At 43.6% G+C, this 19,721-nt stretch overlaps 1 protein-coding gene across 8 annotated transcripts in view; it reads right to left on the reverse strand.

Annotated features, from left to right (window-relative positions):
* The window catches only part of LOC129698092 (gamma-sarcoglycan-like), a 296,811-nt gene that overhangs the window by 78,567 nt on the left and 198,523 nt on the right, over positions 1 to 19,721 (reverse strand). For all 8 annotated transcript variants that reach the window (XM_055636962.1, XM_055636965.1, XM_055636959.1 and 5 more), the window contains one exon: positions 7,260 to 7,361. In XM_055636962.1, coding sequence (XP_055492937.1) covers positions 7,260 to 7,361 — 102 coding nt within the window. The remainder of the gene's footprint in view (positions 1 to 7,259; positions 7,362 to 19,721) is intronic.

Raw genomic sequence — 19,721 nt, forward strand, 5'->3', positions numbered from 1 at the left:
ACTATCCAATTTATTTTTAAATTATAAAAACGAACCTGCCTCCACCACCTTCACTGGAAGCTCATTCCACACAGCCACCACTCTGAGTAAAGAAGATCCCCCTCATGTTACCCCTAAACTTATGTCCCTTAATTCTCAAGTCATGTCCCCTTGTTTGAATTTTCCCTACTCTCAGTGGGAAAAGCTTATCCACGTCAACTCTGTCTATCCCTCTCATCATTATAAAGACCTCTATCAAGTCCCCCCTTAACATTCTGCGCTCCAAAGAATAAAGGCCTAACTTGCTCAACCTTTCTCTGTAACTTAGTTGCTGAAACCCAGGCAACATTCTAGTAAATCTCCTCTGTACTCTCTCAATTTTGTTGACATCCTTCCTATAATTAGGCAACCAAAATTGTACACTATACTCCAAAATTGGCCTCACCAATGCCTTGTACAATTTTAACATTACATCCCAACTTCTATACTCAATGCTCTGATTTATAAAGGCCAGCATACCAAAAGCTTTCTTTACCATCCTATCTACATGAGATTCCACTTTCAGGGAACTGTGCACAGTTATTCCCAGATCCCTCTGTTCACCTACATTCTTCAATTCCCTACCATTTACCATGTACGTCCTATTTTGATTTGTCCTCCAAAGATGTAGCACCTCACACTTATCAGCATTAAACTCCATCTGCCATCTTTCAGCCCACTCTTCCAACTGGCATAAATCTCTCTGTAGACTTTGAAAATCGACTTCATTATCCACAACCCCACCTATCTTAGTATCATCTGCATACTTACTAATCCAATTTACCACACCATCATCCTGAACATTGATGTACATGACAAACAACAGTGGACCCAACACAGATCCCTGTGGCACCCCACTAGTCACTGGCCTCCAACCTGACAAACAACCATCCACCATTACTCTCTGGCATCTCCCATTCAGCCACTGTTGAATCCATCTTGCTACTCCACCATTAATACCCAACTATTGAACCTTCTTAACCAACCTTCCATGAGGAACCTTGTCAAAGGCCTTACTGAAGTCCATATATACAACATCCACTGCTTTACCCTCATCAATTTCCCGAGTAACCTCTTCAAAAAATTCAAGAAGATTAGTCAAAGATGACCTTCCAGGCACAAATCCATGTTGACTGTTCCTAATCAGACCCTGTTTATCCAGATGCTTATATATATATATATATATATTTCCATTAATTTGCCCACCACTGACGACAAACTAACAGGTCTATAATTGCTAGGTTGACTCTCTAAGTATCATTTCCATTAATTTGCCCACCACTGACGTCAAACTAACAGGTCTATAATTGCTAGGTTTACTCTTAGACCCATTTTTAAACAATGGAACAACATGCGCAGTACGCCAATCCTCCAGCACTATTCCCGTTTCTAATGACATTTGAAATATTTCTGTCATAGCCCCTGCTATTTCTACACTAACTTCCCTCAATGTTCTAGGGAATATCCTGTCCGGACCTGGAGACTTATCCACTTTTATATTTCTCAAAAGTGTCAGTACTTCCTCTTCTTTGATCCTCATAGTTTACTCGTTTCCCTTACCTCACATAATTCAATATCCTTCTCCTTGGTGAATACCAAAGAAAAGAAATTGTTCAATATCTCCCCCATCTCTTTTGGTTCTGCAGATAGCTGTCCACTCTGACTCCCTAATGGACCAACTTTATCCCTCGTTATCCTTTTGCTATTAATATAGCTGTAGAAACCCTTTGGATTTACTTTCACCTTACGCCAAAGCAACCTCATATCTTCTTTTAGCTTTTCTAATTTCTTTCTTGAGATTATTTTTACATTCTTTATACTCCTCAAGCACCTCATTTACTCCATGCCTCCTATAATTATTGTAGATCTCTCTCTTTTTCCGTACCAAGTGTCCAATTTCCTTTGAAAACCATGGCTCTTTCCAATTTTTACTATTTCCTTTCAACCGAACAGGGACATAAAATTCTGTACTCTTAAAATTTCACCTTTAAATGTCCTCCATTTCTCTTCCACATCTTTCCCATAAAACAAACTGCCCCAATTTACTCCTTTTAAATCCTTTCGCATCTCCTCAAAGTTAGCCTTTCTCCAATCAAAAATCTCAACCCCAGGTCCAGTTCTGACCCTCTCCATAATTATATTGAAACTAATGGTATTGTGATCACTGGTCCCGAACTGTTCCCCAACACATACCTCTGCCACCTGACCCGTCTCATTTCCTAACAGGAGGTCCAGCACCGCCCCTTCTCTAGTAGGTACTTCTATATATTGCTGCAAAAAACTATCCTGCACACATTTTACAAACTCCAACCCATCCAGCCCATTTACAGAATGTGTTTCCCAGTCTATGTGTGGAAAATTGAAATCTCCCACAATCACTACCTTGTGCTTACTACTAATATCTGCAATCTCCTTACATATTTGCTCTTCCAATTCTCGCTCCCCATTTGGCGGTCTATAATACATCCCTATAAGTGTTGCTACCCCTTTCCCATTTCTCAGTTCCACCCAAATAGCCTCCCTAGACGAGCCCTCTAATCTATCCTGCCAAAGCACTGCTGTAATATCTTCCCTGATAAGCAATGCAACACCTCCACCTCTTGCCCCTCCAATTCTATCACACCTGAAGCAACAAAATCCTGGAATATTTAGTTTCCAATCAAAGCCCTCCTGCAACCATGTTTCACTGATCGCCACAACATCATACTTCCAGGTGTCAATCCAAGTTCATCCACCTTTCTTACAATGCTCCTAGCATTAAAATATACACATTTAAGAAACGCACCATCTCTTATTCTCTGTTTATTTTCTTTTTCTTCTCCCCTACATTTTGGGTCAGAGTGCTACCATTCTCTGCCTCCTGCCTTACACACTGACTGCTAGCTTTCCCAATTTGAGTCCCTCCCCCCAACCATACTAGTTTAAAGGGATTAAACCCACTGATCTCTTTAGCCACAAGGGCCAAATCTAACTCCCTCTTAAATATAGCCAATGAACTGGCCTCAACTACCTTCTGTGGCAGAGAATTCCAGAGATTCACCACTCTCTGTATGAAAAATGATTTTCTCATCTCGGTCCTAAAAGATTTCCCCCTTATCCTTAAACTGTGATCCCTTGTTCTGGATTTCCCCAACATCGGGAACAATCTTCCTGCATCTAGCCTGTCCAACCCCTTAAGAATTTTGTAAGTTTCTATAAGATCCCCCCTCAATCTTCTAAATTCTAGCGATTACAAGCCGAGTCTATCCAGTCTTTCTTCATATGAAAGTCCTGACATCCCACAAATCCGTCTGGTGAACCTTCTCTGTACTCCCTCTATGGCAAGAATGTCTTTCCTCAGATTAGGAGACCAAAACTGTACGCAATACTCCAGGTGTGGTCTCACCAAGACCCTGTACAACTGCAGTAGAACCTCTCTGCTCCTATACTCAAATCCTTTTGCTATGAATGCTAACATACCATTCGCTTTCTTCACTGCCTGCTGCACCTGCATGCCTACTTTCAATGACTGGCGTACCATAACACCGTCTCGTTGCATCTCCCCCTTATCCTAATCGGCCAGCATTCAGATAATAGTCTACTTTCCTGTTTTTGCCACCAAAGTGAATAACCTCACATTTATCCACATTATACTGCATCTGCCATGCATTTGCCCACTCACCCAGCCTATCCAAATCACCTTGCTGCCTCTTAGCATCCTCCTCACAGCTAACACTGCCTCCCAGCTTTTTGTCATCTGCAAACTTGGAGATGTTGCCTTCAATTCCCTCGTCCAAATCATTAATATATATTGTAAATAGCTGGGGTCCCAGCACTGAGCCTTGGGGTACCCCACTAGTCACTGCCTGCCATTCTGAAAAGGATCCTACTCCTACTCTTTGCTTCCTGTCTGCCAGCCAGTTCTCTATCCACATCAATACTGAACCCCCAATACCGTGTGCTTTAAGTTTGTATACTAATCTCTTATGTGGGCCCTTGGCGAAAGCCTTCTGAAAGTCCAGATATAACACATCCACTGGTTCTCCCTTGTCCACTCTACTAGTTACATCCTCGAAAAATTCTATAAGTTTCGTCATACATGATTTACCCTTCATAAATCTATGCTGACTAGGTGGACAACCTTGGTTGGCATAGGCAAGTTAGACTGAAGGGCCTGTTTTGGTGCTGGATGGCACAAGGACTCATTGAAATTTACAACATAGAAGTGAAATTACAAATTGTTAAGTGAGATTCACACAGCTTTCTCTGTGCGGTATGTTAGAATATGGAAACAATGCAAACAAATGTAATTGTGAATCAACCTTTCCTTTGAACGGCAGGGCAGGCTCATTGTCAACATCCTTAATTCCTCTGCCATGTTATTGTCTAGAATAAAACATTTTTGCATTCAATGACTCTGCTCCTGTACTCGGAGTTTAGAAGGATGAGGGGAAACCTCATTGGAACTTACCAAATATTGAAAGGCCTGGATAGAGTGGATGTGGAGAATATGTTTCCACTAGTGGGAGAGTGAAGGACTAGAGGGCACGGCCTGAGAATAAAAGGATGTATCATTAGAAAGGAGACGAGGAAGGATTTCTTTGGTCAGTGGGTAGTGAATCTGGGGAATTCAAGACGGCTGTGGAGAAGACAACTTGCTTTGAGCTGGGGTTCCGTTTTTGTACTCTACTGTCATTCAGAAAATTATTTAGGATCTCGGCAGGTCTTGACATGGTTCCGTTCCTGAGAACTGGTCGTAACCTGAAAAGTTTGCAAATTGTAAATGTGGCCTCCCAGCATTTACATATAAGTTCCCATACGGCAGAAGATTCTATTTGCTGCTGGTCTTCCAAACACTCGTTGAGATGTACCAGTTGTCCATAGGTCAGGTGTACATAACAGGTGTACAGGTCGGGTATTACATGTCCAGCAATGATTTTCCGGCACTCTTGATTCCAGAGCATTGCTGGGTTATGCGATTTGCCGGATCAACAGAGGTTGCGTTGCCTGAGAGGAGTTGGACAGTACCAGCCTTCGCCACGAGGGGGCTAAGATACCGACCCACAAAGTCGGCCTCAGAAGGCGGCTACAGGAATGGATCTGCCAGCTCTGGCCGGGCTGGAGATCCAGAGCCCCGGCGGCAGAGGGAAAATTTAACTCACCGAACTGCTGTGGAAATCCCAATGAGGTCAAGATCGGTCTTCCTACCCAGTCGAGGTGCCACATTTTTGGGGGGACTTCTGGGGGAGATTTCAAGTGTACTCTCATGTCTTTGTCCGGATTAAAGGAGGTTCCAGACCACCAGTTGCTGCAAAATTGGTGCTGTGTTGTATTTCATGGAGCATATTAACAGCTTATCTCAGTTATGTATTCTCCATTGAAACTCCACTAACGGGTTTAATATCAGGTATGCCAACTGCATGTCAGGCCTAAACGCCCAGACCCCAGTGAACTCCAAGCATAAGAAGCCAGAAAGAATGTATTATAACTCCATAAGGCCATAAACAATGATGAGGCAGCCTACCACTCTGAAATCATCCACCTGGCAAACTGGTGCAGGGAGAATAACCTGGAGCTGAACACCTCCAAGAACAAGGAGCTCATAGTGGACTTCTCCAGGAAGCAGCAGAGGAGCTTCCTCCCCCTCAGCATAAACGGGGCCCAGGTGGAGAGGGTGGAGAGCTTCAGGTACCTCGGCATCCACATCTCCCAGGACCTGACATGGTCACACCACCTCAGCAGCCTGGTAAAGAAGGCCAACCAGCGTCTTTACCATCTCAGATGGCTGAGGGACTTCAAGCTCCCCCTCAGGGTGCTCAAGAACTTCTACACCCATACTGTGGAGAGCATCCTGAGTGGGAGCATCATCACCTGGAGGGGGAACAACACCAAGAGGGACCAACTGGCTCTGAGGAGGGTGGTTCGCTCAGCTGAGCGGACCATCAAAACCACCCTTCCCAACCTGCAGGACATCTACACCAAGCGCTGCAGGTCAAGAGCCAGGAGGATTATCCAGGACCACACTCACCCCAACAACAGACTGTTTTCCCTGCTGCCCTCAGGGAAACGGTACCGGCTGCTCAGGGCCAACACGGAGAGAATGAGGAGGAGTTTCTTTCCCCAGGCCATGAGACTGCTGAACGAGGACTGAGTGTCGCCGCCCCCCCCCCCCCCCCCCCTCAGCCCCCCCCAACGCCCAAACCCTCCCCACCCTCCTCACCAGCACCTGCACCCCCCCCCAAACCCCCCCACCCTGCCTCGCCACCATCAAACACACACACACACACATATGGAACTGAACTGGATGGAACATGCTGTCATCACAGGTGTTCCACGGCACTTGTCACTTTGCTTGTAACAGCACTACTTGTTATGTGGTATATTTATGGGGTATGTGTTATATGTGGGTATTGTTTTATGTGGGTTATGTGCATATTTATTATGTGTTATATGTGAGTATTGTTTTATGTGGGTTATGTGTAAGTGGGGAACCATGCACAACAGGACAGGCACTCAAGCATTTCACTACTGGTTATACCTGTATCATTGAGTATGTGACCAATAAACTTGAACTTGAAACTTGACTCAGCGGGTCTGGCAGCATCTCTGGAGTGGAATTCTCTGCCTCAGAGGGTGGTGGAGGCGGGTTCTCTGGATGCTTTCAAGAGAGAGCTAGATAGGGCTCCTAAAAATAGCGGAGTCAGGGGATATGGGGAGATGGGAGGAACGGGGTACTGATTGGGGATGATCAGCCATGATCACATTGAATGGCGGTGCTGGCTCGAAGGGCCGAATGGCCTACTCTTGCACCTATTGTCTATTGTCTATTAAGACAAGGAATAGGTGAATTTTCCGGTGGAGACCCTTCTTCTGACAGTCAGGGGGAGAGGGAAACTAGAGGTATGGAAAGGTACGGAGAATAAAAGGCATGCAAAGGGACAAATCAAAGCAAAGATGATCAAGGACAGGTGGAGCTCACAATGGTCCATTGTTTGTGGAATAGGTGATAACGAGTGATACAAACAGCAGGGTGACACTGAAACTAGTACGACTAATAGGTTTGGAGATGGACGGAGGTAGTGGGGATGCAACAGTTACTTGAAATTCTCGTATTGCTGGGTTGTAAGCTGCCCAAGTGAAATACGTTTCCATGCTGTATCTCTAAACTAAAAGTTCACACTCACATCCCTTAATAATTAATAATATTACATAATCTTTCTTCTCTGAAATTCTACATAGGTTTCTTGGTGCTCAATACATACCGTTCTGGAACGGATTTCTTTGGCGTACAAAGGGAAAAGAAACTCCGACTCTCCCTCCAGTCGAATCCCATTTTCCGTAACTCTCAGGTGTCCCATTCCATCCTAGACAAAAATCAGATACAAATCAGTCAATGTCGTCAAGCTGGAAAGTGTGCGGAGAAGATTAATGAGGATGTTGCCAGTACTCAAAGGCCCGAGCCATAGGGAGAGAACGAGCAGGCTAGGACCCTATTCCTTGGAGTGCAGCAGGATGAGGGGTGATCACATAGAGGTGTACAAAATCATGAGAGGAATAGATAGGGTGAATTCACAGTCTTTTGCCCTGTGCAGGGGAATCAATAACCAGAGAACAGAGGTTTAATGTGTAGGATAGAACTGCAGGTGCTGGTTTAAATTGAAGGTAGACACAAAAGGAGTAAACTGCTGGAGTAAATTAACGGGACAGGCAGCATCTCTGGAGAGAAGGAATGGATGACATTTCAGGTCAAGACCCTTCTTCAGACTGAGGTTTAAGGTGGTGGGGGGGGGGGAAAGATTTATTTTTTTATTATTATTATTATTATTATTATTAACCACTATTATTGTCTTTTTTTTTAATGTATATTGACCTTTTTTGTGTTGTTTATTATGGGTTTTGCAGAGTACCATATTTACATATCTGTTGTGCTCCTGCAAATAAGAATTTCATTGTTCCGCATCGGAACATATGACAATAAAACACGTGTGTAGAATAGAACTGCAGATACTGGTTTATACCAACGATAGACACAAAATGATGGAGTAACTCAGCGGGTCAGGCAGCATCTCTGGGGAAAGGGAATGTGTGGCATTTCGGGTCGAGACGCCTCTTCGGACTGAGGGCCTCGGTATGCAGAAGGGTCTTGACCCGAAATGTCACATATTCCTTTCTCCAGATATGCTGCCTGACCCCCTGAGTTACTCCAGCATTTTATGTCTATTTTCGACAATAAAACACTTGGCTCTTGGAAAATTTTAACTATTCAATCAAGTTTCTGCCCTTAGTATGGTATGTTGATGTTCGTGGGTTAACTGGCCTAGTGTGTAGAGAGCAGATGCAAAGGTGAGAAATCATAGAACTAATGTAAACAGGTGATTGATAGTCAGCATGGGCTGGAGGGCCTGTTTCCATGCTGTATCTCTAAGCTAATCTAAATGCAGGTGCAAGGGCACCCGTTGACATTCTGAAATAACAAGTATTGTCCTCTTATAACATGCTCCATCAATCTCCAGGCAGTGGAACTAAAATCAGCAAGTCATGCGCTGTCTATTTATAACAATATCACACTAAACCCTGCTCTCCAAATGTAGTGAAGACAAGAAGCAGAGAGGTGGTGCGGAGGTGTGGACACCAACATGGAATATTGGTGAAATAATTCAGCATTCAAATCGGGAGGCGGCATGACCGACATTTGCAGCGGCCTCTGCAGTCCGTCTTTTTTTAATTTTTGTCCCGTTGAGTGTAAAGTTTGTAGTTGTTTATATATTGTTTTTAACTGTGTATATGTTGGGGAGCAGGTGGGTGGGGGGGGCTGGGGGAAACTTTTAAATCTCTTCCTTGCACGGGAAACCCGACCTTTTCCCTGTCGGGTATCCGTTGTCGTTGGGCCCTAGCACCGTGGAGCGGTCTCCAACCAGGATGACCTGGGGGGCGGTGGGGCTCCAGTCGGGGAGCCTGTGGACCTACCATCGTGGAGCTGGCTGGCTTCGGAGCATGGAGAGCTGTGGTGGCGTGTGGCTGCGAACCGACTCCGGAGCTTCAGAGGCTCCAGCCGCAGGCCCGGTGGACGGTAACATCGGGAGCTCGCGGGTCCCTGGTGGGAGACCGCTTTTTGGAGCTCCCGCAACGTCAACTTCTCCCGCCCGAATTGCAGGGTTGAAAACGACCCGGTCCAGGGATTTACATCGCCCTCCGTGGCTTTAACGGCTGCGGGACTTGCCAGCACCCGCCGGGGGTTCCAACATCAAGACCCGGAGCGGGGACTTACCATCGCCCGCCGTGGGCTTTGACATCGGGAGAAGAATGGAGAGCAGGGGAGGGACAAGACTTTGCCTACCATTACAGTGAGGAGGAGATTCATTGTGATGGATGTTTGTGTGAACTGTATTGTTTGTGTGTCTTGTTAATTGTTTCTTTTTGTTGTATGACTGCAGAAACCAAATTTTGTTTGAACTTCATTTGAGGTTCAAATGACAATAAACTAAATTGTAATTGTAATTCATGCCATTGGGTTGTCAGCTGCCCAACCGGATTATAAGGTGCTGTTCCTCCAGCTTGTGTGTGGCCTCACCCTGGCAATGGAGGAGGCCCAGGACAGAAAGGTTGGTATGGGAATGAGAAAAGGAGTTAAAATGGTGAGCAACCAGGAAATTGCAACTGCTGCAGACAAAGCACAAGTGTTCGGCGAAGCGGACCCATTTAATCTCGGCTTCATCGGGCTAATGTAGAGGGGACCACACCTACAATTCAAGAGCGTATTGCCTGTTTCTGTCACCGTAGGCTGGCGGCACAGTGCCGCAGAGGTCGAGTTGCTGCCTCACAGCGCCAGAGACCCAGGTTCGATCCTAACTGTAGGTGCTGTCTGTATGCACATTCTCCCTGTGACTGTGTGGGTTTTCTATGGGTGCTCCGGTTTCCTCTCACAATACAAAGATGTACAGAATTGGCGGTTAATTCACTTTGGTTAAAAATATATATATATATAATTGCCCCTAGTGTGTAGGATGGTACTAGTGTATGGGGGTGATCGCTGGACAGCACGGACTCAGTGGGCAGAAGGATCTGTTTCCACGTTGTATTTCTAAAGTCTAAAGGTGTAAGGGGAAGTGAAACCCACTTTAAGGAGATTTGTGATAAAGAATGGTTGTTCCAATTCAATGGTAGCTTAAAATCATACACAGATTCCATTATGAATACAGTAAAAATGGGTACAAATGCTTGGTTTTTTAATCTAATTCATAGGTCTAAGTGTGCAGTATAACAAATTAAATACACATTAAAATTCACCATTGCTGCCAAGTTCCTGCATCAGTTCTTAAGTTATAGGAGCAGAATTAGGCCATTCAGTCTATAAAATCTACTCTGACATTCAATCATGGCTAATCTATTTTTCCCTCTCAACCCCATTCTCCTGCCTTCTCCCCATAACCCCCGATACCCACACTAATCACGAATATGTCAATCTCTGCCATAAAAATATTCATTGACTTGGCCTCCACAGCCATCTGTGACAATGAATTCCACAGATTCACCCCCCTCTCACTAAAGAAATTACACCTCATCTCCTTTCTAAAGGTACGTCCTTTTATTCTGAGGCTATGGCCTCTGGTCCTAGACTCTCCCACGAGTGGAAACATCCTCTCCACACCCACTCTATCCAGACCTTTCATGCTGATCATCCCAAACATTTAACTTGGCACATTTCCTATTGCCAGCTGACATGTTGTACATTCACTGTGTGGAGGTTTTATACTCTGTTGTTCTGAAAGCACAAATCAATATGCTTTCACGTTTAAAAAAAACTACCTGAAGCTCCGATCGTGGAGCTAAATGATTTTGAAATGGCACCAGCAAAGCAGAGACCAGACATAAAGGTGCACGGGGTTTACAATTAGAATTGATAAAGCCAGACACCTCACAGCACACTGATAGCCAATTATGGCACCAATATTGATCCCACACTGAACTAATGTTTACTTGACTACTTGCTTTTCAATTAAACATTGATTGTATTGTTTATGAAATGCTATAATCAGACAGGTATAATAACTTATAAAACCAAATGTTGGTCCAAAAACAAAAATGATTTACATTTATATTACAATTTACATCAATCACCTCCTAGTTTGTAATGCTGGTATATTGACGTTTCCATTAATGATTCTGGCACAGACAATTGTCACAATCTCATATATTAACTGCACATCAATATGAAGCATTAACTGTGTAAAGGAATTTTAGATTCTCATGTGGCATTTAGGATTGGGTTTCTTGGTGTAATATTTAGCTTGTGTGTTTGTTAACGTAGATGGCTCATTACTGAATATGAAGTTAGTTATTGTCCTATAGCATAAGTGTGTATAGGTAGTTTAGATACTACTTTGGCATTGGGTTGGGTTTCTTGGTTGATGCTTATCCTGGTGTTACAGCACGTACTTTGTGTTTTAACAGTAATTTAAACCATTCATGCTAGTGATTGATTGTTTATTCACTTCAATGCATTTCACTGTGCAGGAGATGGTCTGCCTGTGATTCACTCTCAAGGACACAAGATGATAGACTGAAGAAGGATCCCGACTCGAAAAGTCAGCTATCCACGTTCTGCTGAGATGTTGCTCGGCCCGCTGAGTTACTCCAGAACTTTGTGCAATTCCAAGATGATTGAATCCTTTGACTTTCCCCGTGCCAACAACTAACTAAAATGTTTCAGTGAGAACGGATGAGATACAGTGAGACCTTGTGCTTCCTTTTTGAATTATTTTTATATGACGTTTTTGTTTTACCAATGTATCTTGTGACAAATATATACGTGCCAAACATATTAACAAACAACACATTTAAACCATTTTGCATTGTAAGAAGTAGAATTATCTAAAAATACTTCAATTTTTATTGAGTCCTAGTGGCATACAGCATGGAAACAGGCCCTTCAGCTCAACTTGCCCAGCATGTCCCATCTACTGTACACTACTCCCATCCACCTGCATTTGGTCTATGTCCCTCTAAACCTATCCTATCCATGTACCTGTCTAAATGTTTCTTAAACGTTGCAATAACTACATCCTCCAGCAGCTCGTTCCATACACCCACCATGATTTATTTCCAGGGGGATGCTCACAAAAAGTTCTTGCAGCTCAACACAATGTGCAAAGATGTATATTTATTATCTAATGTGAATGACATGTACCGTGATAAATGTACTTGAAGTCAACCCTAACAAACATGCCATCCTGAACTGGTAGTGCGTGAAAAATATGATAATGAAGTTAACACATGAGGTTTAAGCATGAAGGTTAATCATCGATGCTTACTGTTCTGTACGAGGTCAGAGAATGCTGTGAATTAAATTGTCACAGAAAGGCACAGAACGTAATCAAAAAGGTGAATGCAATGCTGGCCTTTACACAGAGCAGCCTGCGACCAAAGACTACTAGCAAGCCGTAGAACATAGAACGTAGGAAAGTGCAGCACAGGAACAGGCCCTTCAGCCCACAATGTCCATGCTGAAAACAATGCCAGGACAAACTAATCTTATTGCAGATGACACCAAGACTACTGGAGTTGTGGACTAGGCTGTCAAAGTATACAGCGGGATGTTGGTCAGCTCCATTGTACAAAATCATGAGAGGGATAGATTGGGTAAAACACATACTGTCTCTTGCCCAGAGTAGGGGAATATAGAACCAGAGAACATAGGTTTACGGTGAGAAAGGGGAACATTTCTTACAAACCTAAGGGGTAACCTTTTTACTCAAAGAGTGGTAAGTGCATGGAACAAGCTGCCATAGGAGGTAGTTGATGTAGGTAACATAACAGCATTTAAAAGACACTCGGACAAGTACATGGATAGGAAAGGTTTAGAGCAATATGGACCAAATGCAGGCAGGTAGAACTAGTGTAGATGGGGCATGTTGGTCAGTGTGGGCAGGTTGGGCCAAATGGCCTGTTTCCACGCTATGTGACTCTATAACTCTACAGAAATGGGTAGAAAACTGGCAGATGGAGTTTAATCTGAGCAAGTGTGAGGTGTTGCACTTTGGGAGGTTGAATGTGAGCTATCATGTGCAAACAGAGGAGATCCGTTATCTTGGCATCATGTAGAGCACAGACACTGTGAGCTGAAGAGTCTGTTCTCGTGCTGTACCGTTCTGTTTTCCGTTCTATCTGCTGCACGTGATCCATATCCCTCCATATCTATGTTCCTATCGAGAAGCCTCTTAAATGCCACTTTCATATTTGCCTCCAACACCACCCATGCTTGGCCCACCAAGGCCCGCTGGACGTCCCGGTTGCTAACTACTCCTCTTCCCATTCCCATGCTGACCTTTCTGTCCTGGGACTCCTCCATTGGCAGAGTGAGCCCACCAAGTCCGTGCCGACTAGCCATCACCCCGTACACTAGCCTGCACACTGGGAACAATTCACATATTTACCAAAGCCATTTAACCTACAAACCTGTCCGTCTTTGGAGTGTGGGAGGAAACCGGAGCACTTGGAGAAAACTCACGCGGTTACAGGAAGAACGTGCAAACTCCGTACAGACAGCACCCGTAGTCAGGATCGGACACAAGTCTCTGGGGCTGTAAGGCAGCAACTCTCTGGCTGTGCCACCCTATGTCTTTAATGTATGTTTTTTCATAATTTCACCATATTTCTTTGCAGGTGTTCATTAGGTCTCTGCACAGTACGTGTTTAACACACCGAAAGAGTGAAACACAATTTCTATTAAAACTTATGCAGAGTGAGCATAATAAAGTGGCAGCATTATTCTCATTCATTTTACATGTCCTGTTCTTTTCCATTTAAATCCTTTCTCCTTTCACACACCACTACATAGTAATGTCATTAGTTAGAAGGGCTCAGTGCGTTTAAACTGTAATATACTCCTGGCATTTCCTGTCAGTCCTTATTTGCAAAAGTACTTTCATATTATTTCATACTGAAAACAAATGTAAAGCAAGCCAGTCCATTACTGAACTTCCTGAGTGACATTTCCTCTCAACTGCCTATCTAAAGATTCCAGGAACCTTTATCACCTCATTATTTTTATTCAGCAGTCTCAAAAGCCATTACATATATTTGAAAGCTCACTTATTTTGCTAAAGCAATATCTTAAACCATCACATTTACTCCAATTCAAAATGTGTCAAAGTTAAGAATGTATACAAGTCACGAGCCAGCTCCTTGTGGTGTTTGCTTCTCTGAATGTGTTGTAGCGTGCCAATCTTAAGAAGATAAGCAAGCATCAAATAAGAGAAAGATTTGGTTAATCCCACCAGACCATTATTCCATCATCCGTCTAAAATCTGGCCTTTCAACGTGTCCATTATAACAAATAAAGTTTTTGCCAAGTTTCTCTCGACTCCAGCCATGGTGAATCAAGCAAAACTCTGAAGACCTGGCTAATCTCAAATTTTACACCCTGCGTCATGGCTTTCTTGACATGGCTTATCCAAGGTCACAGAAGCTCAGGAATGATCGTGTTAGATAGAGCCTTTGATTATTTCTGTTTGCAATGTAAAAAGAAAGATTCATCCCCCGATTTAAATTTTAAATCATAGATAATCCTAATTTTAATGCTATTATTGCATCCAGCTGCTTCAAGTCCACCTGTGTATGCATGGTTCAAATGGGAAAATTACTTTTTAAAAACGTTTACAGTACAGGTCCACCACCAATTTTCTGGCAACTGGTGGTCCGCCCCCCCCACCCCCAATCCAGACAAAATCCCCCCCCTATAATTCCCCACGAAAACATGGTGGCAAGGCTGGGTGAGGCGGGCGATATAGACCTTCTCAGTACTTCCGTGCCAATCAGTCAGTTGAATTTGCCCCCTGCGCCCGGGACTATGGAACTCTGGGCTGGCTAGAGCCAGCAGATCTGTTTCCATAGCCTGCCTGTAAAGTTTCCCCAGTGTGCAGGATAGAACAATTGTACGGGTGATCATTGGTTGCCGTGGACTCAGTGGGTCGAAGGTCCTGTTCTCATGTTTAACCAAAACTATGTCTCTAAACTCAACCAAATTAAACAAAGTATTTAAGAGCTGTTTTGATCAAACAATTGAATTGCTTAGGCATAAAGGTCGAAAGACCAAATGTTGGCCGATAGGATTCATAGGAAAGGTGTCCACTGGTCGGTTTGGATGACTTGGCCGAATGGCCTGTGTCCGTGCTAAAAAATTCAATAATCCTATGATTTTCACCCCACCTTAGACCCAGTGCCTGTTTTCTTTTCTTTTAGACTTTGTGGGCTATCTGGATATTTAGTGAATTAAAGATTAAAGACACAAGCTGTTATTTCTAATGCTTTATGTGAAAACAAATTGCTTTTCAGCCTTCAGCAAAGAAGACTATTATTAACACTGATATTTAAGAAATGTTGTAGGTTAAGGGCAGTCACGGTGGCACAGCGGTAGAGTTGCTGCCTTACAGCGAATGCAGTGCCGGAGACCGGGGTTCGATCCCGACTACGGGTGCTCTCTGTACAGAGTTTGTACGTTCCCCCCGTGACCTGTGTGGGTTTTCTCCGAGTTTCCTCTCACACTTCAAAGACTTTCAGGTTTGTAGGTTAATCGGCTTGGTAAATGTAAAAATTTTCCCTAGTGGGTGTAGGATAGGGTTAATGTGCGGGGATCGCTGTTCGGCGCAGACCAGGTGGGCCGAAAGGCCTGTTTCCGCTCTGTATCTCTAAACTAAAACTAAACTAAACATTTCCCTGTTTAACCATTGTCTGGTTTTGTTTCCTAACATGATTCCCTTGATCACTGATCAGATAAAAGCGGGAGGATTTTAGCAATGTGAATTTCAAAATGAGAAGTACAGATAAAAAAATAGAATTTGTACATTTAAAAATGCAATCTGAATTCTAAACGGAATCATTTTTTAACTCGCTAAATCTCAATGCCTTAATGTGGAAGAGATTTGAGGGGAGGGATATGGAATGAAGTAGTTGAGACTGAAGCAATGCAGCCAAAGGAACAATGCTAATTCAGCACAGAAACTAGAAATGCAAACAGAAATCTAATCATCGCGCAATTACTGCGCACGGCAAAGTCTGGGCTGCACTGTTGGGTAAACAGAAGCCTGTTTAAATCAATGCTGAAATTATATTATTTCTGCACAATGAGGGAAAACCTAATTCTGGAGAAAGGTCAAAATTACGAAAGGAAGGGCAAGACCGAATGAGTAATTGGCATAAACAACACGGTCAGGTAATCAAAAAAATGATTTGTTCAGCTCAGCAGGATGAAATACAGAGTTTGGAATAACAATAAAGAAATAGAATATAGCAATTTTATGGTTTGCTTTGGAGATGTAAGGCAGTGCTAAGTTTAACAAAGCGCTTGCAGTGGATATAGCGATCCTTTCAGTTTCCACACCAACCAAGCCACAAGGAACTGCAGATGCTAGTTTACAATAAAAAGACACAAAGTGCTGGAGTAACACAGCGGGTCGGGAAGTATCTCTGGAGACCATGGATAGGTGATGGAGTGGAGAAACAAGGAACTGCAGATGCTGGTTTGCACAAAAATAAGATGAAGTGCTGGAGTAACTCAGCGGGTCAGGCTGCATCATTGGAGAGCATGGATAGATGATGTTTCGGGTCGGGACCCTTCTTCAGACTGAATGTAGTCGTTGAGGGGGAGTAAGCTGGTAGTGAGGTGGGGGTGGACAAATGTTAGCAAGTGATAAGTGGACTGGTGAGAGTCCTTATCATCTATCCTTTACATTTTTGTTATTTCATCTCTAGCCTTTTTTTTTTTAAACCATCTGCCGATAAAAAAAACCCTATTCACCTATCGTTCTTCTCCCGCCTTCACCTCTCTTCCAGCTTCCCCCCCCCCCCCCCCCCCCCCCAACCCCCACTTCATAATTCGCTACTCTTCAATCCTGTCTCATACCTCTGTTTTTTTCCTCGGGTCGAGAGTGCTTTATTGTCATATGTCGCAAAGAGAACAATGAAATTCTCACTTGCAGCAGCACAACAGAATATGTAAACGTAGTACTCTGTAAACAATATAATACATGAAAAAATAAGAAAAAGAAACAAAATAAAAACAATAATAGTGCAAAAAGACACAACTAATGCCCCCAAGTCTATGATGCTGGCAGCCTTTTTGAAGCAGCGACTCCTGGAAATCCCATTGAGGTCAGTACCCATGATGGACTGGGCAGTGCTCACCACTTTGTACAGTCTACTTCACTCCTGGGTGTTCAAGTTGCCAAAGCAGGCTGTGTTGCAACCAGTCAATGTGCTCTCTACTGTACACCTGTAGAGGTTCCAACCATCTGCCATGCATTTTCTTGCCTCTTCCCCTCTTCCAGGGGGAAGGATAGAGGGTTTAATACCTACCAAGTCCAGAACAAGGGGTCACAGTTTAAGGATAAGGGGAAAATCTTTTAGGACCGAGATGAGAAAAACATTTTTCACACAGAGAGTGGTGAATCTCTGGAATTCTCTGCCACAGAAGGTAGTTGAGGCCAGTTCATTGGCTATATTTAAGAGGGAGTTAGATGCGGCCCTTGTGGCTAAAGGGATCAGGGGGTATGGAGAGAAAGCAGGTACAGGATACTGTTGGATGATCAGCCATGATCATATTGAATGGCAGTGAATGGCCTACTCCTGCACCTATTTTCTATGTTTCTATCATCTAGGTGTCACTACATCAATGGCTACATGAATGATCTGCAACAAATTGGTGGGACAGAGTGATTGCATTTTTCGTGTGGACCTCAGGAATAACTGACCATGATGACCAACTTTGCTCATGTAACAGGCTACAAAGTCTGCTGTACTTGTGTAGCAATGTAGATTTTCACTGAGAACATCTTGTAAGCAGGCTGTTTGGAAATGGAAATTTAGGTGACGATGTAAATCCTCGTTTGCCGCATGATAAAATCAATGTTTAAACATGCAATCTAATACCATAAAATTTTCTTAAGTAAATCTACTGAAAATAAAAAGCCTAGCTACAAGCCTCTTTGTTGGTCCTCTGTAAGTAAGCGGTGGTTTGACAACTTGTAATATTGTAAATGATGCAGATGAATTGCTCTCAGATTGTAACACAGTTGGTTTTGCAGAATTGATTAGAAGTGGGCAGTCATGATTCCTCCTTGTGATGTGAACAACCAGCAGTGAAGACTAAAATAACCCAGTAGTGCACAAATTGCAGCCAAGTTCTCATCCGACTTCCTCAGACCTTAATTACAATATTTGTCTGGTTTATCAAGGGAATGCAAGATGACAAGATTTCCAGTAGATGACCTTACATTTCTCCTGTAACCTTTAAACAGTCATAGAGTCTTACAGCATGGAAACAGGCTCTTCGGCACAACTTGCCCACACCGGGCAACATGTCCCAGCTGCACTCGTCCCACCTGCCCGTGTTTTGTCCATAAACGTCCAAACATGTCCTCTGGGCAAGAAACTCTGTGCATCTACCCAGCCTATTCCTCTCATGATTTTATACACCTCTATAAGATCACCCCTCATCCTCCTGCGCTCCAAGATAGAAACATAGAAATTAGGTGCAGGAGTAGGCCATTCGGCCCTTCGAGCCTGCACCGCCATTCAATATGATCATGGCTGATCATCGAACTCAGTATCCCGTACCTGCCTTCTCTCCATACCCCCTGATCCCCTTAGCCACAAGGGCCACATCTAACTCCCTCTTAAATATAGCCAATGAACTGGCCTCAACTACCCTCTGTGGCAGAGAGTTCCAGAGATTCACCACTCTCTGCGTGAAAAAAGTTCTTCTCATCTCGGTTTTAAAGGATTTCCCCTTTATCCTTAAGCTGTGACCCCTTGTCCTGGACTTCCCTAACATCGGGAACAATCTTCCTGCATCTAGCCTGTCCAACCCCTTAAGAATTTTGTAAGTTTCTATAAGATCCCCTCTCAATCTTCTAAATTCTAGAGAGTATAAACCAAGTCTATCCAGTCTTTCTTCATAAGACAAGATGCCCTATCTAAGCTAGCCCATTTGCCTGCACTTGGCCCATATCCCTCTAAATCTTTCCTATCCATGTACCTGTCCAAGCATGTTTTAAATGTTGTTGTTGTACCTGCCTCACCTACCTTCTCTGGCAACTTATTCCATGTACCCACGTACCCAGCACCCGCTGAATGGAGAAGTTGCCCCTCAGATTCCTATCTTTCCTCCCTCAGACCTATGTTCTTGGAGTTTACTTCAGAGGTTTTAAAAATTGGGAGAAAACAGGACTTCACATTTATGTGTATTGCTTTACCAAAAGCAAATAGTAAACTACTGCCTGGTGTGACATTGGAAACCGTAGTATAGGTCCCTTAAAAGTTATGTACAGAAGGATTCAGTAGTCAGTGAATTAAATTAGCATCTTGGAGTACAAGGTGAAAGGTCTGAAGAAGGGTCTCGACCCAAAACGTCACCCATTCCTTCTCTCCAGAGATGCTGCCTGTCCCGCTGAGTTACTCCAGCATTTTGTGTCTCCCTTAGGTGAAAGAATATATTGCATTTGTATCCCTCACACCACCAGGATATGCCCAAGTAGTTTTCCAACAAGATAATTACTTTTAGAGTCATAGTCATACAGTGTGGAAACAGGCCCTTATAACCTTATAACAATTACAGCACGGAAACAGGCCATCTCGGCCCTACAAGTCCGTGCCGACACAACTTTTTTTTCCCTTAGTCCCACCTGCCTGCACTCATACTATAACCATCCGTTCCCTTCTCATCCATA

The sequence above is a fragment of the Leucoraja erinacea genome, chromosome 6, assembly GCF_028641065.1.
Source record: "Leucoraja erinacea ecotype New England chromosome 6, Leri_hhj_1, whole genome shotgun sequence".
Classification (NCBI taxonomy): Eukaryota; Metazoa; Chordata; class Chondrichthyes; order Rajiformes; family Rajidae; genus Leucoraja; species Leucoraja erinaceus.